Genomic DNA, 23,904 nt, shown 5'->3' on the forward strand with positions numbered 1-23,904 from the left:
GCGAGCCTGGCAAAACAGAAGTTGAGGGCCAGAGGCGGAAATGGAGAGATAAGGAAGCACTTGTTTTATGACTATATCCTTGAAGAAAGCTGAGAGACTGATCACAGCAAACATCCCGCCTCAGAAGCCGCTGAGAATGAGGTGATAAAGTGTAGAATCAAGGAGAACAACTAACTGGGATGTAGATAAGAACGAAAACAAAGTGCCAAGTAGGGGAACTATCCTTGTTATAATACTAAAAATCAAGCCCATAGGCCAGGAACAGCCCCCTTTTTAGGAATTCCCTTAATCTATGACCGTGCGTGGTAAATTAGAAGTGAGCTGCACTGTTACATCGAAGCGAGAAATAAATTAATCAATTATTAGCTGAGGTGTGTGAATATTAGCTGTGATTGACACATTTAACTGTATAAATGCCTCATAGTTTCTTGGTGTGGGGGGCTAGCTTTGTGGGTTACCACCCAGCCCCCATCTTTGCACAAAAATGACTTGAATAAAATACCTCCGTTCTGTGTGCAGTTTGGCGTTTTGCACACTGGGCGAATGAACCTGCCTTTCAGGATGGCATGCTGGGCCCCCCAACGCCAGGCCCTGGGTGGGGGGGTTCCCCTCAGGGCCTGCCAGGGGGGAGCCCCCTCCTCCTGGAGTCTGTGTCATGGCTGCAGCCATGTCACCCCCCGCTCCTGTCCCACACACGCTGCCACCAACAGCCTTCCTGGAGGGCGCTCCCCCCGTTCCGTGCCCGACCCCAGCGTGTCCCCCCCACAGCCCACCGCCCCACGCGCTGTCACAAAAATCGACAGATTTTGTTATGGTAGAAATAGAACACTAGGATATTGTGTGTTTTGAAACTTGTGACCACAGAAGCCTCACTGGGTAGCTACTGCTTTGTATTAAGAAACTAATAGAAACTGGGTGAAACAATGAGGAATTGAATAGGGGTGTTTTGTTTGAATCCTGCATCTCTAGGAGCCAATATGTTGGTTATTATATTTGTTAAGTCTTGTGAAACCAAGGAAACTTGCTATAGAAACCTGTTATGCACCAGTGATGCTGCCTGGAAATCCCCTTACCCTTCCCATCTTGATTTGAATACCAAGAACTCTAATTAGTGGACATTAGTAGAGGTGACCAATGATTATTTTGGGATATGAATATTGATGAAGTGATCGAATTGAAGAAACCAATTAATATAAACGTTAAATTTAATAGCGAACACAGGATGCATTTTTATGTCGAGCAGTTTATGCAATAGTGACTTGACAGAAAAAGCGCATAAAAACTGGTGAATATTAATGCAAAGGTGGGTGCGTTTTTGGGGGAGCGATCCCCCATGTCCCCAGCGCTGGCATAAAGGAGTGCCTGCTCGCCGACGCTGGGTGCATGAGTTTTTCCTCCTACAGATTTGTAGCAATTTGGGCGACCATCTACAGCCCCCCACGACCGGCACCGACCGGCCTCCCCAACATGGCAGCCCCCGCCGCCGCCACTACCAAGATGGCGGAAAGGGTGGGCGGGGCCACGCCGCGTTTTTAGCCAATGGGCAGAGGTGTCCCCCCCTCCCCGGCGGGCAGCCAATGGCGGCGCAGGGCGGGCGGGTTTGTTTGGCGGGAAGCGGGCGGGGGCCGCCGCCATGGCGGGCGCGGGCGGGAGGACGTGGCGGGACGTGCTGGGTAGGTTCGGGCTGAGGCGGCGCCGGGTCTCCTCTGTGCGAGCTCCTGGCCTGGCACCTCTTGCAGGGACAGCGGAGGGGAAGGGAGGGGTGTGTGTTCCCCATAGTGCCCTTATGCACACACACTCCCCCCGCAGCCTGTGTGGTGCTGTGGGCTCCTGCAGCCTCTCGCCTCAGTCCCTCCTCGGCCCTGCTGCCCCTGTTCCTCCCAGGAGCCCTCTCCCGAAGGCTGGTGGCCTTGCTGTGGCCCTGCTGTGGCTCCTGTCATGGCTTCTGTCCTAGGTTGGGGGTGTCAGAGCGGCGCTGTGGTTGCTCTGGGCCAAGGGCCTGTGGGGGCCCGTGGCTGACAGTGCCTGACAGTGCTTTGGCTGTGCTGGGCTTCGGTTGCAAAACCGCCTGAACGAACCGTACAGAGACGTCCTGCGCTGCTCCTGCCATGCTGCTGGCTGACGAGGGGCTGCCAGGGCCGGGCGCTGTAGCAGCAGAGAGAGGGAGGTGTCCTTGGGGGGGGCTGTCAGAGCAAGCTGTGGTTATCAAAGAAATCCAAACTTCTCAGCAGGGAGACCCAGGAAACGAAAAAGCACCTTTGGGAGCATAGCAGAGCTCCAGGAAGCGACTCTGCGCCTTCTGGATCACCATCAGAACCTGAATGACCTCCTCCTGGAGGTACGAGCGGGACGGTTCGGGGCGCAGTGTCAGGCTGGGCATCACCGGGGATCCCGGCTGGAGGTGGCTTCCCACAGCCCCTTCCTAGGGCGGCTGTAAAATGAATGTCTTGGGAACACAGTTTTTGTGATAAGTGAAAAGAAAAACCAGCACTGTAACAGCAAGCTGAAGTTGAGAGGTCTGTGTTGCAGAAATGAGATTTTTTTTTTGTTTTCCTTTTATTCCTCTGTGTTTTATTGTTACAGACTAAAAATGGTTAAGCCTAGTTTGGATGTGGGGCAAAGGGAAGTTCAGCATGTTTTTCTTGGGGTCAGAACTGGCTTCTTGTGAACATTGGAAAAAAAATCAGGAGAGCCTATGGGGCTTTCTCTGCATCACCAACCACTTCTGACTAATGTGACTGTCTTTATGAAAACCGGTGTCGTTTGCCTATAGGGACGCTTGAGCCAATGTTCTGACTTGGCCACGTTCTTCCTTTTCCTCATGTACTTGAGAGACCTTTTGATTTTGATACCTTGACTGGACGATTCAAATATTTCCCACAGTTTGGCCTCAAGGATGTTTCTTTCCATACTTAGTATCTGTTTTTTTAAAAACAAAAACAAAGGGGATTTAACTAGAAAGGATGCAACATTTTGACACATTTCATCAAATATTTATGTCAGCGTGGCTTCACAGAAGGGACTCAAAAGACAGAAATTCCGTTCTTGCTGCTGCTCTGTTGGGTGACTGGGGATGACTAACTTTGACCTGTACCTTCTTTTTTTGCATAAAATGAAGAGAATTGTACTTATGTCTCTTGTAGAGAGCCCTGAAATCCCTAGCTTACCACGAGCGTGTGGGAGCTAGGTGTTAATTTCACTTCGGTTGCTCCGGCCCCCGGGAACGCCAGAGCTGCTTATTATGCTTTGAAGGGAACAGGTTTGTAAATGTGTGTAACAGGCATCTAAGACTGTTGTTACATTTTTATTTGGCTTCCAGGTGGAAGATTCAGTCAAGCCAGGTGGGCAGGGTGGTGTAGTGCACTGGGGTGTATCGTCAGAATCATTTATAGGTGAGTGAAAGAGTATCTATTGGAGATGGGTGTGGGAAAGGACTTTTCTTTATGTACTGGGTTTCTGCCTGCTAAATGCAATCCCAGTTTTACTTTTCATTGCTCTGGTCTCCCATTTGGCTACTCATTTCTCGCTTGTCTGGTGATGACACAGCTGGCAAGGTCTGGTCATTAAATATTTTGATTACTGGAAAGGGTTACAGTGAGCCCTGCAGACTGAAATACAAAAACCTGCGTGGCAAGGATATTCCATCTCTGCCCCTGGTTGTTCTACCCGTTTTATGTGCAGTAAAGGAATGATACATGGAAATAAAAATGATTTGCAACAAATGACATCTGTGTTGGGAGGAGTTTAAGACTTGGGACTTCTGTCTTTGTAGCCATGTGTTCAAATCCTTTTTTTTTTTTTTCCCCATGCTGTCAGTTTTCTGCTTCATTTTGTTTTTTGCCTTTTCAGTCTCTGTTCTGCAGGAGCAGGCCTCAAGATTGGGTGTACCCACAGCAATCTTGGCAGCCAAAAGTGCTGTTACCAACATTGAGCAGATCTGCCAGGCTTCTGCAAGCCCCTCTCAAGTACCACTGCTGAACCTGGACCAGAGAGTAAGGGTTTACATTTAGTTTGTTGTGAAAATGGTATTGTTAAGTTTGACTTTAAACCCAGTTTATCTATTCTGATAAAGTCACCCAAACATGTAGGGCCTGAGCGGCTGATTATTTGTGTATGTGTCCGATACGCTCACAGAAGTACGGAGTTCTTCTGTACGGGAAAGTGGCTGTTTTTGAGAGCTTGGCAATGAAGTTTTTTGGCTGTGGCTGAAGCACAGCATTACACAGGTCTCTCTAAGCAGAGCCTACGTTATCACCTCTGGCGTACCTCAGCCTTCCCTGGCGTGGTTTGGTCTCTCTTATCCGTCTATATCGACGTCTGTATCGATCTGTATCGATCGTCTGTTTGCGGTGCAGGCAGGTGTGGCGATGGCCATCCGCACCAAAGCTGTGCCGTGACTCGGGTCCCCTCTGAGGAGCTGTCAGGGGTCGCTGCTGTCAGCCTGCCTGCCTCTAGTTCAGCCTTAACATGAAAAGTCTGGGCCTTGCTCATGAATTCTCTCCACCATTCACGCCTTTAAAAAGTGGTAAACAGGAAAAAACAACAACTGGTTTTTCTAAGAGTGTGTTAGTTACAAAGGAAATTATTTCTGCTTCATTTCTGCGGTGATTCCAGAAGAGGCTGTCTTCCCTGCTTCAAATGATGAAGGATTTGCTGGCAAACAACATGTTCTGTCGCTCGCTCTTTTGTCAGGAAATGTGGAAAATGAAGGTAAGGACTCATGGAGAAATGCTGCCGTGTTACAGACCATGTAGGTGTCATCCATGGGATGTGGTAACCTCCTTCCAACCCCTCTCTCCCGTGAGGCCCGGGGATGACTGTTAAACGGACTAGCCAAGTGCTGCGGCTTCTGTTCGGTTTCCCTCGGTGGTTTTTTTTGTGACCTAGAGCAGTCTTGCCCCTGCTCATCCCTGCTCTGGCTGACTGCAAGCGTGAACTCCTGAGAATGGCCCTGGTCCTTCTGACCTTTCAGAAGTATGAAGCGAATTATTAATGGTGGGGTTTTTTTTGTTTGTTTGGCTTGTTTATTTTAAAGCAAGTTCACCGGGAGCTTCCTCACCTCTGTGGCAGGTTTTGCTCTCTTGCAGAGGACTCAGTAGAGTTTTGGAAGTAGGTAAATTATTAAAATTGGGTGGCTGCTTGTGGGAAGCTGCCACAAAGAAGAGTTGACAGCATCTTGGTGATGAAGCATTGGTTTTTAGGGAGCTAGGCAAGCAGCACTCCTGCCTCTCTGAAGGAGGTGTTTGACTGTTTCCATTTGTACAGAGCACGGCTGGCTCTTGCTCAGAACCAGCTGGGAAGGGCATGGCAGTACAGTGCCTGGAGTTACAGCACGGTGATGGGATTAAACTCATTGGAGGCGACACCACAGTTAATAGAAGCTTTGAGGGTATCGTTTTCTTTCCTTTTTAGCTTCACTGCCTTACTGGTATCGATGAAATACAGCAATAACTCTGCCTGTCAGCTGGTGCCTGGGTTTGCTGTCTGGGCAGTGCCGAAGCTGCCAGCCAGCTGTGGGGTGGCACGGTCCCACAGTCCTTTTTTTGCTTCTCCAGCGATATTCAACGTGTCTTTGGCATTCTGATTCTCTGCTCTGTTTATTTGGGAAATCTGATAAGCCTAAGTGAGTTCACTCAGCAAATGGCTTGAGAGCAATGCGATAGCAGCTAACAGCTTGCCTTGCTTCACAAATGTGTTGCCCTGATTCCGTTTGGGCAGTTGTTTTAAGATAAGTGGTGCTTTGAGTAGAGTCAAGGACCTTTTGTGAGCAGGACAGTTTTGGTTGCTCGCTGCTCTGGTGGGAAAGAGGGAAGAGGCTGATGTGCCAGGAAAAAGAGGCACGCTGTAGTCTCAAATATCCGATCCTGGGCCAAAAATGGAACCCTGTGCGTTTTGTAGGCTGATTAAAATCTTGTTCTCAGGTAGATGTGGAGATCAAGTGCTGCTGTGTAATTGAGACTGTTACAGTAAAGAATCAGGTTGTCCAAGACAAAGTATGTGCGTGAGTCTAGGGTCGGGCTGAGAAGCAGCCGCGCGTTGCTGCAGAAAGCTCACGGGGCTTTTCTTCTGAACAGCTTGTGCAGCCGAGACCCCCGAGTCCCTCTTCCTTCACAAGGTGTGAAGAGTTTTTCTGTCTTGGAGTGTTTCTATATGGAATGAGCAGAAGTTGCTGCTGCAGCTTCTTCCCTGCCGGGTGCACCCTGGAGTCCTGTTTTGCCGGCACAGGACACCCTCCAGCACCCGCGGTTCCACGCGGCAGCTGGAAGGGATGTTGCAGGGAGGCACGAAGGGTGGCAGCTTCATCCGCTCGGAAGCGATGCCCTAGCGCTGACTTTGCCGGCGGCGAGCCTGGCGTGGAGGAGCAGGACCGCCCCAGCGGCGCTGGTGTTCCCTCCGCGTCTGTCGGCCTCTGCCCGTACGGTTGCAGTGTCTCTTCCTGCAGTCTCCTATTGGGAAATGGACGTGAGAGCAGCAAACTCGCTTCACAGAGACTAATAAACAGTCAATAGGCTAAGCGATAATTCTCTAATCTGTTTCTGGATCTGAACTAACAAGATTTGAAATTTCGTGGTGTTACCTGTTTTCTGGGATATCTGCTGCTCTTTTGAATGTGCAGCATCAGCGTTATTCCAGGGCGACAACGGTGGATGTATTTATTACTTGGCCTTGGAAATGTAAAATGATGATGCGTCTACAACCCTAAACCATTCACAATTTGTAGGAAGGAAAAATCAGATATACTCTTTCCTCATCTGGTATTTCCTATGTTGTTGCCTTTAGATTTTATTAAGTTCTGGATAGTTTGAATGAATGGAATTTAGTTTTATTTTTTACATACAGTTCACATTAGCTAAATGTTAACGTTAACTGCCAAAGCAGACTATGGGCTAATTGTGACACCTCGTTAGGACCCTCCGGTGCTGGAAGCTGTGTGGCACCTGCACAGAGGCGACATCGTTGGACTAGGGGAGCTGCTGGAGAGGTGAGCAGAGGTTTATAGGTTTGCAGATATATTTAATCTCTTAAAGCCTATTGAAATGTAATTGGGGATTAGTCACGAGCATTCTGGACTAAGAATATAGTCAGATGCTGGCAAGTGATCAGATTAGCAGGACTGAAGAAGTTAGCCTGGGTTTGAGAGGTTACTCTGGGTTAATCAGCGCAGTTTAAGGTGCGGTGGGGGAGAACAGCCGCCGCAGACCGTCCCAGGTGATGTTTTACCTCCTGCTTTGTTTTGCTGGCGCAGACGGCTGCGCGTGGGTAGTTACCTCGCGGCGTGGGAAGGCGCTGGGTGACCCAGCTCCTGCAGCTCGCCTGGCTGTGCCTCCTTTAGCCTGTAACAGTCGGTGCTGGTCTTGACAAGGAGTCTTGCTCTGCCAAAGCTCTGTGCCTCTCTCTTCACAACACCTAATGGTTCAGTAAGGTTTGGTAGAGTTCATCTCCAAAGAATACTTATTCTGAGTATTGATTTATTTTTTATTGTTTTTTTTTTTTTTTTTTCTCCAGTGCAGCGCTGGCAACTAAAACCAGTTCTCCTTTGTGGAGTTCAGGTTGTTTTTCTGTGGTGTCAGAGGAAAGCTACGGCGATCTTTTAGGCTTTTGACATTAATTCGTCTGTTAATGGGATGGAAAAAAGCCTTCAGTGCCCACTGTCCTTCAAATTTAAGGAAACCAAAGCGACAGATTAAGAGCTTGGTTCTTTTTTTTTTTTTTTTTTAGAGGTATCTTAGAAATATGAGCTAAAGTATTTTTTTTTAATAGCAGAACTTTAAGTGGAAATACTTTAATGTCAGAGATGAGGAAATACTGGAACACCCAACTCCACATGTATTGTTTTCCTTTGGATATGTTTGTTGTGGAATCTTTTTATAAAGCAAATAAAGCTCTTCTGGCCCAAATTAAAGAAAGGAAATGCCGCATATAGGGCAGAGTCCCGAACAGATGGCTCTTTCCCGAGTCCAACCCAAGCATTACAAAGAGCAGCAGGGATTGAACTGAATGTGCTTTTGTTCGTTCTCAGCAACCCGGCCGCGCCTGCTGCGGTGGAGTGGCTGTGCAGCAGCCTTTGCGGCCTCTGCGAGCGGGCGGAGGCGCCGTCCGGGGACGCGGAGCTTGCTGGGCACCTTCTCTCAGGCAAGGCACTCGCCCGGGCGCTGGTGGAGCGGGGCCGGGCTGCTGGCCCGCACAGCGGGCAGCGGAGGTGCGCGCCTCGGAAGCCTCGCTTGGCACTTCCTTACCTCGTGTCAGTGAGGGGAATGTAGGCTTATATCTAGTGAATTTAGCAATTTTTTTCCCCCCTTAAAACATAATCGCTTTGAATTTCTATATCCCACTGAGGTAGCATCACAGGAAAGTGTAATTGCAAGGTGTACGGGGCCAGGGATGATAATATATTGAGTGGGTGACACTCCTGCAAAAGTGTCTGAGATATTTTGGACCAGAACTATTTAACGGTTCCATCTCCCCCCATCATTTTCTATTATTTTGTGGTCGTCTTTAGAAAAAATAAATAAAATCCCTACACGATGTGATTGAAGAGCTGCAGCCAGACCTTTGGACCAGTGTAACTGGTCAGGTACAACCCACGAGTTCTGCAGTGGTAACAGAGCGTAAGACCTGTAAATTCTTTTAGTCTTCATAATCCTTTAAGTGTCTGTGCTCCTCGCCATCGTGGCTCTAGGCCCTTTTGCCTGGGAGTAATTTCCTTCCAAGAGAATAAATGATTCCTGCTGACTGCTGTGTAGCGAGTGAGGCTTCTCGGGCGCTACGGGGAGGCGAAAGAGCAAGCGACCTTTATCGAAAGGGGATGCTGAAGCACTAATTCCTTCTTGATTTGCAGACTTTGCGGTCGTGTTTCTGCAGAATGGCTTTCAGCAAACTTCGGAGCTGGGAAGGAAGTTGGAATTCAAAAACGTCCCCTATGTAAGGATAAAAGGAACCTATTTACAAATGGTTATGAAAAAAAGTAGCCCCGTTATATATCTCCATGCCTCGCTGAGTATAAATAAATTGGTTTAGAGCAACCAAGAAAGGGTGGTGGTCCAGGTGCTGGGTGGGGAGGAGAAAATGGTGAAACAAAGAACAAAGCCTCTTTTGAGAGAGAGAATTTCTCCAAAGTGAGGTGTGAGGGTTTTGTAAGCTTCCATGGTTTCACCTTGATCGCTCTTTTTTCCATTTGAATGTGGGGTGTGGAATCCCAGCAAGCAGGGAAGTGCTTGCCCTTCCTGTCTATTGTAAAGCCTGAGGTAAAAGTTAAGCTTCAAATTAGGAGGGACAAAACTCTGAGTCAATTTATTTTTTTCTGCATGTAACTGTAGCTCTTTCAAACTCTAAATGGTCTTAAATTTGTCGCTTCTGAACAGATCTGCCGTGCTGTCCTACAAAGAATGTTGACACGTAAGTGTTTTTGAGATCCCACCTTTGTGCAGCCACTGCTGTTTGCTAGACTTAGCGCTCCTTGCTAAATCTCTAAGAAGTCCTTTGCCTGGGATGCTCTTCCTCTGTTGTGCATAGTGTTTACGCCGCTGGTTGGTACGTGCCTCTCTCCTCCCTTTCGCTCGCGTAGAGTGAGTGCCTCCTAACACTGCACATCATTTCTTGCCTCTTGTGCTCATTCGTGTTTATGCTCCCAGCTGCAACATCGGGTTGATACCTGAGCTGATTTTTAGCAAGTGTGATTGGAAGCAACCCAATCTCCCACAGCACAGAGGCGAAGCCAGGATTTTTCCTGCTTAGTGAGTCAAACTTTGAGTTCACAAAGTTATTTCTGCTGGTTCGTGGTTTGGATTTGCAGGCTGACGTTCTGTGAAACCTATTTTTTTGTTTATGCTGAGCAAAGACATCCAATGCACACGTGTAGTCGTTAAACGGCCAGTGTTCAAGAACTGCCCCGTGGGCGATGTGCCTGTTTTGGCGTGGGCAGTCCCGATGCCGCCGCTGGCAGCTCAAGCGTGGCGCTGCCTGGTTTACCTTGCAAATCCCGCTGCAGAAAGACTAAACACGCGTGAGGGTTATTTTTTAATCTTGTGTCACGGGTGATCTTGGCGGTAAGTCGCTGTATTTGCCACAGAGTGGAGGAAGCGCTCGCTCACGCCGCCGTATTAGTACAAACGGACCGTGCGGCTGCCGTTACTTTCCTGTCTCCTCAGCGACGGCACTTTAGCTTTACCACGTTTCTGAAACATGCCGGTGAGCAGCGTGCTCAGCGCTGCTGCGGAGGGTGGTGCTTTTTGACGGCCCTAAGGTGAGGGAAAGGCAGGACGCAGCACCAGGACTGCTCCCTCCCTCCCCGTGGGCACTGCCAGCCTGATCCCTTACCCCGTGTCTCGCAGGGAGCGTTGCCTGGAGGCTGAGATTACAGCCCTTGCCGGTCGCTTCTAAAAAGGGAAAGCTGTAAGAGAAGTGCTTTATTATTTAATGTGTGAGTCCCATCTCAGGTGGCACTTTAGCAGTGTTGGTACTTGAAAAATAACCCTTACGGACACAGGACTAGGAGGTTTGGGAGGAAGAGGGGCAGGCTCTGGCAGTCAGGCGGGAGCCTGCTAACCTGCTCTCGGTTGGACCTTCACGTTTGTGCAGCGCGCTGCCGCTGACTGACTTGCAGTCTGTGCGCCTGAAAAATGTGTTAAATGAGTTTTATGTAAGATATTTTAGTTAGTATATGCTTTTGGGTCACCTTTGAGGGCTTTCACTTAACTAATCAGCTGCTTTGAAGAACATTAGGATTCTTCATGTAAAATAATTCACTATTAATGAAGACCTTCAGGAGGAGCAGGACAGCCTGAGCAGCACTGTGCTTCCTAGCAATGATCTTGCTATACTGAACTTCTGTGCCCGAGGATAAGCAGTTTATCTCCTTTTCTCTCTTCTCCCCTACTTAACCTTAAGGTATTCCTCAGCAGGGGAGGGGAGTGTTATGTATTAACAATGTGGACTGCCCTGGGAAAGGGATGTGAGGGACTCCTGTTTTGCCTCCCCAGCTCAGTAAATGCCCTTTTCAGTGTGCTTCGCTGGAGGATCCTGATAAGCTTTTTAACTGTTAAAAGAGGAGGCTTTTAAAGGTAGGATGGGACAAGAAACAGGAGAACTGCTGTGAGAGGCTGTAAAGCAAAGGGTTTCTCAGTACGTGGGCTTTGAGTGGTGTAGGCTGATGGCCAAGGCGATGTGCTGAGCAAGCTGCCTACCTGTTTGACCTCCACCAGTCGTTTTGGGGCAGATCTAGCTTTTGAAGGAATTCCTGCTAAGCCAACCTAACAGGAAGTCCCAGGGCCGTTACGAAGCGCGGCACTCGCGGCAGCGTGCTCTTTGTTCGGTGGCTGCGGCCATTGTTTCCAGGGGTGGTTAATGCAAAGCCTGCTCCTGCAAATCCCTGCCTCCAGACAGACTTTCCTCTCGTGCAGCGTTGCAGCGGTCACTCGCAGATGCGCTGCACAATTAGGATTGGGTTTGGAAATTAAATACTAATTTATGTGCATTTTTAGATGGCTTAATTATTAGCATGTTCTTGGGAATGCTTTTAAATTGGTTCAAGGTTAGTGATAATGGTTTTTGAGTCTCTGGGTCACTTTTGAAAAAAAAAAATTCACAAGAACTTAATGCTGCTGAATGGCTTCTACGCATTTCCCTAACGGGGTCACCTTCTTAAAGGTGCACAAATTGCTCGTTCCAGTTAGTTCCTGTGTTGTTTAGTGCCACAGTTCCTTCCATTTCCATTTCTCTCATTGCGTTTTTGTCTCTGCTTTGGGGTACAGGGGTGCTCGATGCTGTTGGTAAAGAGAAGCAGGAAGATGTTTCCACGTTGCAAGCTATGAGGTTCTGGTAAGAAATGCTGTTGCCCTGAATAACGTCAGGAGGAGGTTTTTATCCACTGTTACACTTGGTACTGAAATAGGGGGAATGTTCCCCACCCCGTGCTACTTGTGGTTAGTGTTCTGTCTAATAAAATACGTGCAAGCAAAAATGCATGTAAAAAAGTAAGCGTCAGGTGGGCCAGGGCGTTCTGGCAGTGTTGGGACCAATCCTGGAGCACCCTCTCGGCACGTAGCGAGCTTCCCTGACAAGTTTTCTCACTCTGCTTCTGAGCAGAAACACCTGGAAGGTGCCGTCATGTTCTCCTCCGATTGCTGCTTCCAAACCCGTTTTGTCTGACGAACTTTGTACATGTCAAGCGAGTCCTGTCCTGTGCAGGGGTGTACGTTTGACTCAAGTTTGTAAATCCGATAGCTGCATGATACTGAGTAGCCAAGAGATTTTTTTTTAAAAAAAATTATGTATCCCTGGCAATTTGAGAAGAGACATGTAGAAGAAAGAGTCATTCACCCTAATCAGTACCTGGTTGATCAAACTGCCTGTGTATTGTTTCTGAACGTTTCCTTGCCATTTGTAGGCTGAATGTGTTCAGCGTGCCTGTTTACAAAAGTGTGGTCCCTCCGGATTCCTTGCAGCAGTTCTTTAGACACACCCTGACCGAGGTTCTCACCTACAACCCCTTGCTGAAAGGTAGGAGTAGGCGGGGAGGAGCGAGTGTCTCCAGGGTGTGGTGTTGTGGTGTGGCTCGAGCTCCATCCCACCCAGCCCTCGCTGAATGGAGTCCAGCCTGGAGGACCCAGAGCTGCCTCCCCAGCTCCTTCCCTGGGGCAGGGTGCCAGATCACACAGGGGAAAAAAAAAAATTAATCAGGGCTTTAGAGGGCTGTAGTTCAGGAGAAAACCTCAGGTAGAAAATAGGTGCCTTCGAACAGAGCTTCAGCCAATGGCTCGTGAACAGATATTTGGAGTAACATCTAACAGCAGCCTTTATAGAGCAGGTGTGGGAGAGCTCTGGCCTCTGGGAGCAGTTCTGGCCAAAGGAGAAACCGAGCGGGGGAGGCGGCGCCGCAGCAAGTGCGCGGGGCTAAAATAGTCTGGCCCCTGTGTGTGTTTGGGTTTAAGCCCAAGGTGTGGCCTTGCTCTGCCAACTGGGTGTTTCTTTTGGTAGATCAAGGCAGGGAGGCTTCTAATCCGTGACTGGCAATTGTGAAACTTGATGTTTTTAGGAAGAAATACGTTTGGGCCACAAAATCTCTGGTAAAATCACTCTGAGCTGTGATCTCGAGCTGCCTACCTGTTGTGTGGGAGGGCTGTGTCATTGCCGGCGTCCGGCTGGAAGAGATGACTGGGGAGAAGGCTGACTCCTTGCTGGCCGCCCTGTGTGTGCGTTACGTTGGCCAACAAGTGTCTGGTCACAAGAACAGCTCCGAGGTGACAGTGCTGTAGTGAAATGGCGCAGTCCCTGTTGCCACAGCTGGCGTTCCAAAGGCGCGAGAGAGGATTTCGGCAGACAGTTTTCAGTGTAGCTGGCTGTCAGAGCCAAAGGGAGATCTTGTGTGGTCAAGCTGTGCGTTTTGGGTGTATTTTAAAATCTATTCATGAAGAGTAAACTTTCTTTTCCTGGGTACAGTGTCTGACGCCATCCACATGCAGAAGGAGTGGAGCTTTGCAAGAACGTGTTCGCTGCTTACTACCTTGTATCGCAAAGTACGTCCTCCTGGTTTCACAGAGAGCTTTACTGTGTTGGGTTTATATTCATTGAAATATCTGAAATGAGATGATTTAAAAATAGTGTGTTCCAGTCGCAGAATCTGAACGCGCTGCCAGGAATTTTAGGTAGCGTGAAGAAAAAGCACTACTTCTGTGCAAGTGGGCCTTCTGAAGAAAAAGGGACTTTTGTGCAAAGCTGTTAATGAGAGCAAAGATAATAATTGAACATGTGAGTTCTTACTGCTGCAGAACATGACATATCTTCTGAAAGCATCAGAATATTACTGTTTGCTTTAGCCAGTGCTGGTTCCGAGCCAGGATGAGACCTGGCCCTGGAAAGCGGACACTAAAGATGTGTGCAGGATAGCTTTTTCAAACGCTGTGCAGCAGACACCTAGGTGTTAATCTTGACAGCGTGCTTCACTCTCACGGGTGGCTCTGTCATAGCTAAAAGGCATTGCTATCGCTCCTCCAGCTCTTCGTGGCGTTCAGTGCAAAGGAGTCGATCTGCCAGCTGCAGCAAGTTCTGGAGACTCACGAAGTGAACTGGCAGCACGTCCTGTCCTGTGTTTCCACGCTGGTGGTCTGCCAGGCCGAGGCCGAGCAGCTGTTCAAAGGTAAGCAGGCATTGGCGAGCCTGCAAGCTAGTGTGTGCTCGTTGCTGCTCAGGTACTGCAGGGGAAACCCTGCCGACTGGTGCAGCAGCGCAGTCGTTCATAGTTGCTGTTTTTGGGATTCCCACACGGAAAAGAATGGCAGAAGATCTGCTTTTCAGTGGTGACTTGAATGCCAGGCCTTGTGCCTGACGCTTCTCAAAGTTAGTGTGCAGCTAAAAGTGGTTATTTGGTAATAACCGTCATTATTAATTGGAGCAGTGATTACTGAGGCTTAGTTCTTATCTCGCCGTTGCTAGCAGACCGTGTTTGTTAGAGTTTCTTACTGATTATCTCATTGCTGGACCTCCTGCAATTCTTGCAGGCTGAAATCCTAGAGTATTTGACCTTTGAAAGTGAATGAAAAATACAAGCGAGTCCCAAAGGTTCCCCAAGCTGCAGTACACATCTTTATGTGCCAGATGTTTTATCACAGATATTCGTCTTCATTTACCGTAGAAACTTACAGCACAGCTGTTAAGAGCAAAGTTTGAGGTTATTGTTTTATGTTTCTAGATCTACTGAGCCATCTCCTGATAAAGGCCTTTGAGAATTATGATATGGAACACATGATCACGGCATTCCTGATAGCTCGTCAGGCTGCTCTGGAGGGCCCTGCTGTGTTCATGCCTTACGCTGAGTGGTTTAAGGTAAGACTAAATGAGGCTGACTGGTAATCTTTGTTTTAAGTATGTGGGAAACCCAACCATAAGGAATGTTCTGCTGTGCAGCAAAAGCCTAGTTTCAGACAAGATAGCCAGGAATTTGAGAGAGGGGAGGGGGGGAAAGAAAGCATAACCAGTGCTTGTGTTGGTATTAAGAACTATTTAATATTTATTACTGCTTCCGTGTCTGCAAAGAATATATTTATTTGGCTTTCTCTGGTCTTCCCTTCTTTCATCTTTTCAGACCGTCTTGCCTCCTCTAGTTATTTGTCAGGAATGCAGACATGTAATTCCTGTTATAATCATAATCTTGGATATATTTCAGTACCTTGATAACCAACACCGCTGCTGTTGCGTAAGTTGTGGGTTATTGCAGATGAAGCCTTCCTGTTTCCTGGATGTTTGCATGCAGCTGTAATGGCCGTGTTTGACCCGGCAGATAATTGGTCGTTAGCTTTTCGATGTAAACATGTAGGTATTTTAGGTATGCAAATCTCCACGTAAATAAAATTTCTTTGTATGAGTTTGCAAATCTAAGCTCAGCCTTTGCTGATAGCGTTCAGGATGTACCAAAAGGAGAACAAGTTATGTTCTGTATAGTCCCAGACTGCCTTATTTTCCTTATGATGCCCAGCTAAATATGCGTAGAAACCTGCAGATTTGTGGTTCCCTCCTGAATCCCAATCCTTTGGTGCATTTTGGGGTTGCCTTGTTTAACTCCTCCGAGTGTTCTCATAGCGGCATGTCGGGCCGTTGAGCACGACATGGCAGGCACTCTGGAAACTGGACAAAGAAGTGCAAAGAAAACTTCCGTAGAGGTTCCTATAAACTTTCTCTGGAGGCTTTTCTCCGGAAGGATTCTCTGGACAGAAAGCAGCTATCCGTAATGGATGCCTGGGATTTGTGCGCCGAGTTTAGCGAGTTTATTGGGGATTCTCTCCCCACTGAAAGGCCGCGTTGTCATTTCCCCTGTTTCAGGCTTCCTTCGGGAGCGCTGGCGGTCACCATGGGAGCAGTAAGAAAGCTCTGGTTTTCCTCTTCGAGTTCTTGTCAGAGCTGGTGCCCTTTGAAGCAGCGCCCTACTTGAAGGTGAGAAGGTGCAGATGGTTTTCTAAAGACTGACACAGACCTGCTCCAAAGTGAACATACTTGTGTCTTTGGCTAGGTTTGGCGTATTATTGATGTTATAGTAATTGCATTACATCTGATACCTTATTCAAGAGCTCTTCTTCCTGAAATAAGGACGTACGAGATTCTTTTATTTACTTGACAAGAAGGAGGACTCCTTTCACGGAGATAAATTTAAGCACTTCAGTGTTTTTTGGTTGGTGGTGGTGTTGTTGGGAAAAATTGCATACTGGTTGCCGTGAAAATGGCTTGTCTTAAAACAAGCAACACCATCATCTTTGGGGAATATTTGAGGTAAATGACTGTAAATATTAACCAGAATTTTACACTAATTTCCTGTAAGAATGGCGCGTCTTTTTGTGGATTTCATGTTTCAGGTCCATATAATGTACCCGCCTTTTGTGCCAACAAAACATCGGTCGATTCTCTTCGAGTACATCACTCTGGCTAAAACCAGGCTGGCTGACCTCAAGGTTGGTAAAAACCGTCTCTTTGAAAAGCGTTCTGTCTGGATCTGTCAAAATACCAGCGGTGCTGGGACGGTGCGATCTCTCTGTACCCTCACGCAGGTTGCTATAGAAGATATGGGACTCTATGAAGACTTGTCGTCCGCGGATGAGTCGGTGCAGGTACTGGTGGCCTGTCAGACGCTGTTCTTATCCGTCACGTCCCTTTCCCTCTGGGCAGGAGCTGAGGTTTTCCATCTCTCTGCCCTTCCTACCAAGCTTGAGCGTGCTGCCAAATCTTCTCCAGCTTTAAGGAAGAGGGGTTAAGGGCCATAGATATGCAGACTCTCCCCAGATTCCAAGAAAACTGGGCTTATATAGGGGACAAACAGATCATCGTGAGTATTCTGTGATGAGGCTGCAGAGGAACTCGGCAGTCAGCCAGCCAGCTCTGGGCCAAGCAGCACCTACGTTGGCCACCCAGTCAGCACCTGCTCTTTGAAGCAGGAAACGCTGGCTGCCTCTTGCCCATCCTGTACTGTGAGGTGTGGAAAACAAATGGGAGATTCTGTGGGGGAGGATTTAAGGGACAAAAGGAGATCTAACGGTGTTGTATGGTGTGGGGATGCAGAGCAGAGGTTTGCGGGAACTGGGGCCGCGTTAGCTCTGCCGATTGACCAGCTTGTTACCCTTCCCTCTATGGATTTGCTCCCAATGATTTGATCACACAGGAAAGCATTTCCTGTGTATCTCGATTCTTTTCAGTACAGCATATCGCCTATTTGGTGTTGTATCAAAGTGTTTGTAAGTAGAGGAGACCTGGGGAGGGAATCTGCAGCGTGCAGTTTCACGCCGTGGTTCAGGATAAGTTCTGGGTAACAGCAGTAACCGCGAAGGAAGCATTTGGCTCTGTTGCTCCTTCCTATATTTTGATCACAAGTTCGGCAGACCAGGAGGCCTCATTGATAGTCGCCTGGAGTACATGAAGGACAGGCTGGTGACAGGGCGCGCAGGAATGTGCTGCAATGAAATCTAGTCCTGCGGTGATCAGGAAGTTGTAAATGAAGATTTCATTTACTTTCTTCCAAGCCTGATGTGTTTCTCAGTTGAGAAACCAGCCCGGGTTGTTGCAGTCTTAAGATGTCTTACGTCTCGAACAAGAGAAACCTGGGGCGGCATCCCCTCTGCCTGGAGTGTAGTAGCATGGGCTGGAAGCCAAGAGAATGGGTCTTAACTCCGAGTGTACAAAGTAAAATAGAATAACAATAAAACAAATTCAGAGGAGAAAAGATATTGTCCCCTTTGGGGACAACTGAATAAGCAATGCGATGTTAAGCAGGAACAGGGAGGTGTGCACAGAGCTGCGCGGACCTCTGGGCTGACCCAGAATAGCCTTGTCGAGGCAGGCTGGCGGCTCAGGCCCGCTTTCCCCAACCTGCAGTTTTGCTCCGCACATCAGGTAGTTCTTGCTGTTCAGTTGTGTGTGTTCAGTCCCCTCCCTTCAGCACAGACAACTGCTACTAACCCTGAAAGAACAAGCAGGGAAGGTTACCGTCATCCTTGATTTCTCACAACATCCTTCTCTCCCTGTTACCTCTGCGAGCCAGCCTCAAGGCCAGGCGCTTCGTGATGTTGAAAAGGCCCTTCAGATATTTGAAAACACAAGGAAGATCCCGACATCCGTGATAGAAGCCAGGTACCGTGTGCTTTTGAACTCTTCTTGTGTTTAGCCGTAATAATAATAAAAGCCAAGTCCAAATCGAAATAACAAAACGAGCAAAACTGAGGATCTGTGAGCAAAGGAGGGTTTGGGAAGCTCTTCCCATGTTATCCTCTTCCTCAGTAGTCATCTGAATAGAGGCTGTGCAGAGTGAAAAGGCATACGCACGCCTGCCAGAGAAGTCACAAGTCTTATAAATAAAAAGCAAAATTAAATAAATGAATAACTATTGACTAATCCAGGCTTGATTTGTCTGTGGTGGTTCATGTTACTGTGAATCTTTCCTATTTGCAGGAGCCAAAATAATTCCTGAGGTAACGAGACGGCACTTTGCACCTTCAGCATCGTTAATATTTTGCTATATTTCTTTTCTGTTGCAGTATTTTCAGGCGACCGTACTATACTTCCTGGTTTCTTCCTGCTTTGCTTAGGCCACGTGTGGTTAGTATTTGTTTTTGGCTTTTTTTATTTGATCCTCCCGTTTAGGTGTGTGTTTGCAGACGGGTAATTTGTGCCTAACCTGCCTGTTCTTCTATTGCAGCTCCCTAAAACTCCAGATGCGCGCATGGCTTTTATAGATTCTTTAAAGAGGTATTGAGACTTCCTGGTTATTTTCTGCACTTCTGGACTTTTTCTTCAGAACTCTTGACTTTACGTCAGATTGTTGGAGGCTTTGACGCCTTTACAAGTGTTGGCCAACCCTCCTGGCAGGGCTTCGTGGCCAGGCTTGCAGGTTGTGGATGGGGGAGCTTGTCTGTGTAGGTGAATGTCTTCAGTTCGGCAGTTAGTCCTCTTGCCACTCTAAAATTGTTATCTAGAAGTTGTCCTGGCAGCCCTCTGGCTGCAGGCCGGATATATTTTTATGCAAACTTTGGGGGATTCTGCTGGATGTAGAGTTTCACCAGGAAGGTGAGCCCCCTGTGAAAAGCTCTCCTCTCCTGGGGAGAGGATATGGGAGAAGGGGAAGATGAAACTTAAATGTGTGTTAATGCTTTATGAGCTGTTCTTAAGGGACACCAGGGTGACGTCCCAGAACACAGCCCCTCTCAGAACTCAAGCTTGTCCTTCATGCGTGTTTGAAAGTGCTTTTCTGCATCGCAGAAACAGCTTTATTTTAAATCCAGCAATTCCTCTATAACCTGTCGTGAAGAAAAACATTTGCAGCGCTGCCTACAAATGAGGCGTGTGGTCCTGCCTTGGCATTCCGGTCTGCCTCTAAAAAAGCCTGCATCAGTTTTTAAAATCAAAGCCGTAAGAGCAGCAGCTGAGTTCTAGGGAGCCTCACGCAGTGCGTTTTTAGCACAGAGTGCCTGCCCGGCAAGGTCAGGCTTTGGTCTCCACCACGTTAGCGTTCTAGATGTGTGAATACTGTGTGTCACCTAACTCACGCTCTTATGTGGTCTTAGACACGCGCTGCTTATGAAATAGGCATTAATGCGTGCATTAATAATATATAGAGCATTGGTTTCGTGTAGTGTGTGTTAAATGTGTAATACTGGCTGCGGAAACCTTGGATATAAATTCCTGGCCCCCGTGTCAGATGATTAAAAAAAATGCTTCAGATGCTTCGTATGCTTTGGAGCCTCTAATTACATCTCATAGCATAGCTGTTGTTTACGCTTATATTTGATAAAGCTGAAGTTTGAATGTGGGTATGTGGTAAAATAACTGTCTTTTTTTATTACTCTAGAGCTGATAAAATACCCTCAAACTTGTACTCCACGTACACGCAAGCCTGTCGTGCTATGAAAGAGAAAATGTTACAAGGTAAAAAAATTTAACATTTACTTATGGATCAGTTTGAAGAAAAGCTAATATTTCCACTGATGCCCTCCTGAATTGAAAAATTTCCAAAAGTTATGGCTGATTAGGTCGTTAAATGTAAATTAGGTCTATATGTAAATACGTGTATATTCTTTGTGTCTTATTGAGGGACTAAATACTCTCTAATGACTTTCTCTGCCCACCCGGCTCGGGTGGGATCCCGGCAGTCCCTGCGGAGCTCCGCGCTGCGCTGAGGCTGCACGTGGTGCCCGAGCTGGCTGATTCACATCAAGCTCAAACGCATCTACGTGAATCAGCGTTTGCAGCTCGGATGCTTCTCGGCTCCGGCTGGCCTGGGGTGCGAACCTCACCACGTCGCTCCCTTGGGTTCGTGCTGTCTGAACTCACCGCCATCCCCTCCTAAGACTGGATCGCTGTGGGTGACTGAGGGGCTGGGAGCCGGAGGGGCTGGGAACGGAGCCAGCGGCGAAGGGACTGCGGCGCAATGTTTCCACGCGTCTGGGTGGGAAGGCCCCGCTGATTTCAGCTCCCGGCACTGTAGCCACGTTCCCGGTGCAGTGTGTGCCAGTGTAATGGATATTTAATGAGCTCTCCTATCTCTTTCAGCAAGTGGGTGTTTCAAATGCATCTTAAAATGGGCAACATCCTCACCGCAGGCTTATAGGAAACGAAGAGGTCAGGCTAGCGAGCAGAGACCCCTCCCAGGGCGGTGGAGACGAGTGTGCTCTGTGTGCAGAGCCGAGTCTGTAGCTGACTCCTACTCAGGGCACTCTGAGGCTTGCTGGAGATGCTGTAGCTGGAGAGGCGTGACGGCGCAGAACCGCAGATGTGCAGCAGTCTGGCTGCGGAGGTTGTCCTGGCAACCGGGATGAAGGATCCCTGCGTGCGGGATCCCACGGGCAGCCCGAGCGCCGCAGGAGTCCTTGAATTGCCAGTGACCTCTAGTGGCACGGCCCGATCCGCGTCCCCTGCCCCCTGATCGGCCCGATCCGCGTCCCCTGCCCTCCCCTCCATCCTAATCCATCCCTGCGGCTCTTGCACAGAGACCGGATTCGGGGCAGGAGCGAGTGTTGGTCAGCTCTAAGCCTGCCCTGCTCGTTAGTGCTCGCTCCCACGCACAAAGGTGACTCAGCTGTCTCCCAACACCTCCTTGCTTTACAGCGTGCTTATAACAAGTATTAATTTTAACCTTGTTATTTACGGCTCTTGTTCACGGTTGAGCGTACGAGGCGCTGTTCCTGCCTAACGAACCGTACTGGGTGGTTTTTGGGGCTGTGCTGTGGCAGCTTGCTGCTGGTGGCACTGTCTTTCTAGTGGTGAAAGGAATTTAATTTTATTTCTTCTTTTAAACAAACCCCAAAATAGAGTGACACGTAGCATCTGGAGATGTTGCATAGTGTTGGGCTTGAGGAGAAGCTGATGACATAGTATTTATGCTGTTACGTCTGTGTTTCGAGACTGGTTCCAGCCTTTTGAGGACAGCAAATGTTTCTGTGAGGGGCAGAGAGCTAAAGCAAGCAGGAAGAAAACTCGGAAAGGGGAACAATTTTGCCTCTTGTCTTTAAAAACTTCATTTCCTTCTGCAACTGGGCATAAACTCTTAAATGATTAATCAAATAACACATTTCGAATGTAAAAACAAAGCTGTGTATGCGGCAGGCTGACATTCTGGGGCTTTGTTATAGCTTACAGCAAAGTAAATGCTGCTTTTACAGAAAATGTATGCAGAGGTTGCTGAATGCATTTTATGAACTGATGTGATGCCCAAAGGTAAGGGTTGTGGGTTGCGTTTCTCTCTTATTTGTCTAGATGGATCAAAAGTAGAGACCAGCCATTCCAAAGAGCCTGTTGAGCAGCTGAAGGCTGAACTGGCTGAACTAAGGGTGCTGATTGCGGACCAGGCTAAATACGAAGGTAGGTGGGGCGGCAAGTTAGAACTACCTGTAACTGGCTGTTCCAAAAGCTGCATTAATGACATGTGGCTAATGCCAGCTGAAGCAACAGCCGGTAGCTACTTGCCACTGGTATGTGAGGGTGGTAATCGTTCAGATCTGTAAATCCTTCTGGCTACGCATATATATAAAAAGATAAATAAAATTTCCGATGTATTTCCCATGTTTGAGTTTGGAACTTCAGGTCTGCGTCTTTGTGGATCACTTGGTACCGCACTGATCTCTACCAGGATGGGCAGCCCTGTTCTGGGGACTCGCCTGGTGGCTTTGGCCCCCTTTGGAAGGCTGTGTCCTTTCTGGTGTGAAAAACTGTCCTTGATGTGTGTTGGTAGTAGTACTGGGGGAAAATAACGCTGTCTTCTAAAATGGAGGTGGTGATCGCTGTGTTCCAGCTAACATTTTTTTGCTCATTAAATCCTTTTGTGACATACTTTGGGCTCTGATCCATTAGAGTATATATTTCACTTGTTCTTCTTCCTGCTCTGTGGAGTTATAAGTCTTTCATGCCTTCTGTCCTGGTTCTCCTCTTCTCCTGTTACCTCCCTGCAGATGTGCCAGCGCAGATTGCAGTGATTTCTGACAGACTCGCGAGCATCTTGGGTCACAGCAGTGATGAGAACGAAGCTGCTACTATGAATTCTGCAGTCCAGGTTGACATTTCTGCCCCCAGGCTGGAACCCTGCCATCAGAGGGTGGGTACCATCTGGCTCAGGCTGAGAAACTCGGGGTTGAGTAGGTAAAAATGCATCTGGATAGTACCAGTGAAAGGTTGCTTTGTCTGAGGAGAAGAGGAAATACACTTCTCCTTTCGTCTGCCCTGTGCACAGACTATGAATGTTTTTTAATCTCCTGGAAGCTGTTGGGTGTCTGGTGGTGAGATCTAGAGATATATTCTATTAGGGCAGCCCTGTGATGAGCTAGGCTTTCTTCAGCAGGCTTGTCTAGGTATCTGTTTTGTGTTGGGATTGCTCCCGGGCTGTAATGGGCTTAACTTCCCATCTCTTCTTAGTGCCAGTGGATCTGTACGACTTGCAGTGAATGTCATTGACCAATCTGTCTCTTTGTTTTAATGTTGGGAAACACAGTAGATAGGCAGCTCAAAACTAGATCTAGATATGTGGCTCGACAAGAAGGAATTAGCAGTGTGTCTCTTATTCCAGGTTGTTGATCTTCTGCTGACATCCTTCTGCCAAAACCTAATAGCTGCTTCCTATTTTAACCCTCCAGACAGGTAAGATGCGAGTAGAAGAGTAGGGAGATCATAACTGGTTAATACACTAGAATCCCAACACTTGTCTAGGGGCAAGAAGGGACTTCTGGTTGGTTGTACCCACTGTGCCAGGCTGGCACTTGCAGGCTGCTTAATTCTGAGTTTCTGTAGTCGAACTAATGCACTTTCATGTATGTGCGTAAATAAAACATGTTTCTCCCCTGTTGTCACTGATCCCTTCAGAAAAAGGTGGCGTTTGGCTCTGCTCCGTGCTCTGTGACAATGTATAAAAGCTTCCCAGAAATACTACGTGCTCGGCCTGGCGTTTCAGCTCGGTGGGGCAGGGAGAATGAAGCAAATTCTTTTTGTCCGGGAGTGACTTGCTGGCTGACTCTAAAGGTCAGGAGAGGACAATGCTTGTCTTCTGACACTGAGCACTGATGTATCTTCGGGGTGTCTTTTTTGGCACGTTCAGTGCTTTTGCAGATCCAGCCTTCATCCCTAATGCCGTATCTAATATGAAGGGAGCGAGGCATAGTCCAACGCAGCAGGCAGAGGAAGAGCAGCGTGGTACACCTGCTGTCTGCCTCTGTCCCCTCTTCCCCCTGCGAACGACTCGGTTTGACTGTGGCCTGTATGAGGAGGGAGAGGTGGCACTCCTCTGCCACTGGAAGGACTCTGCTAACAGCCATCTCCTTCCTGATGTAACAGAAGCCTGTGGACATCATGGTCAGCATTCCAGGGGGAAATGGCTTTGTTGGAGAGCACCAGCGTACTGGCAAGCTGCCTGTGATCCCAGCTGCCGACAGTACTGAACTGGGTGGCCGC

The 23,904-nt window shown here is 48.1% G+C and overlaps 1 protein-coding gene across 3 annotated transcripts in view; it reads left to right on the forward strand.

Annotated features, from left to right (window-relative positions):
• The first annotated feature begins 1,619 nt into the window (after positions 1–1,619).
• Positions 1,620–23,904, forward strand: part of FANCA (FA complementation group A) — a 36,799-nt gene continuing 14,514 nt past the window's right edge. For all 3 annotated transcript variants that reach the window (XR_012661947.1, XM_075101096.1, XM_075101097.1), the window contains exons 1-24: positions 1,620–1,673; positions 2,229–2,338; positions 3,320–3,392; positions 3,850–3,992; positions 4,615–4,710; positions 6,909–6,982; positions 8,021–8,133; positions 8,840–8,922; positions 9,363–9,396; positions 11,751–11,817; positions 12,386–12,498; positions 13,438–13,514; positions 13,993–14,134; positions 14,687–14,820; positions 15,814–15,924; positions 16,341–16,436; positions 16,533–16,592; positions 18,017–18,105; positions 18,510–18,570; positions 18,671–18,720; positions 19,820–19,896; positions 21,724–21,828; positions 22,416–22,558; positions 23,027–23,097. Coding sequence is in view for 2 of the 3 variants with exons in the window: in XM_075101096.1 (XP_074957197.1) it covers positions 1,634–1,673; positions 2,229–2,338; positions 3,320–3,392; positions 3,850–3,992; positions 4,615–4,710; positions 6,909–6,982; positions 8,021–8,133; positions 8,840–8,922; positions 9,363–9,396; positions 11,751–11,817; positions 12,386–12,498; positions 13,438–13,514; positions 13,993–14,134; positions 14,687–14,820; positions 15,814–15,924; positions 16,341–16,436; positions 16,533–16,592; positions 18,017–18,105; positions 18,510–18,570; positions 18,671–18,720; positions 19,820–19,896; positions 21,724–21,828; positions 22,416–22,558; positions 23,027–23,097 (2,162 nt within the window). In the remaining variant the exon portion in view is untranslated. The remainder of the gene's footprint in view (positions 1,674–2,228; positions 2,339–3,319; positions 3,393–3,849; positions 3,993–4,614; positions 4,711–6,908; positions 6,983–8,020; positions 8,134–8,839; positions 8,923–9,362; positions 9,397–11,750; positions 11,818–12,385; positions 12,499–13,437; positions 13,515–13,992; positions 14,135–14,686; positions 14,821–15,813; positions 15,925–16,340; positions 16,437–16,532; positions 16,593–18,016; positions 18,106–18,509; positions 18,571–18,670; positions 18,721–19,819; positions 19,897–21,723; positions 21,829–22,415; positions 22,559–23,026; positions 23,098–23,904) is intronic.

This window comes from Phalacrocorax aristotelis, chromosome 8 (genome assembly GCF_949628215.1).
Source record: "Phalacrocorax aristotelis chromosome 8, bGulAri2.1, whole genome shotgun sequence".
Lineage (NCBI taxonomy): Eukaryota > Metazoa > Chordata > Aves > Suliformes > Phalacrocoracidae > Phalacrocorax > Phalacrocorax aristotelis.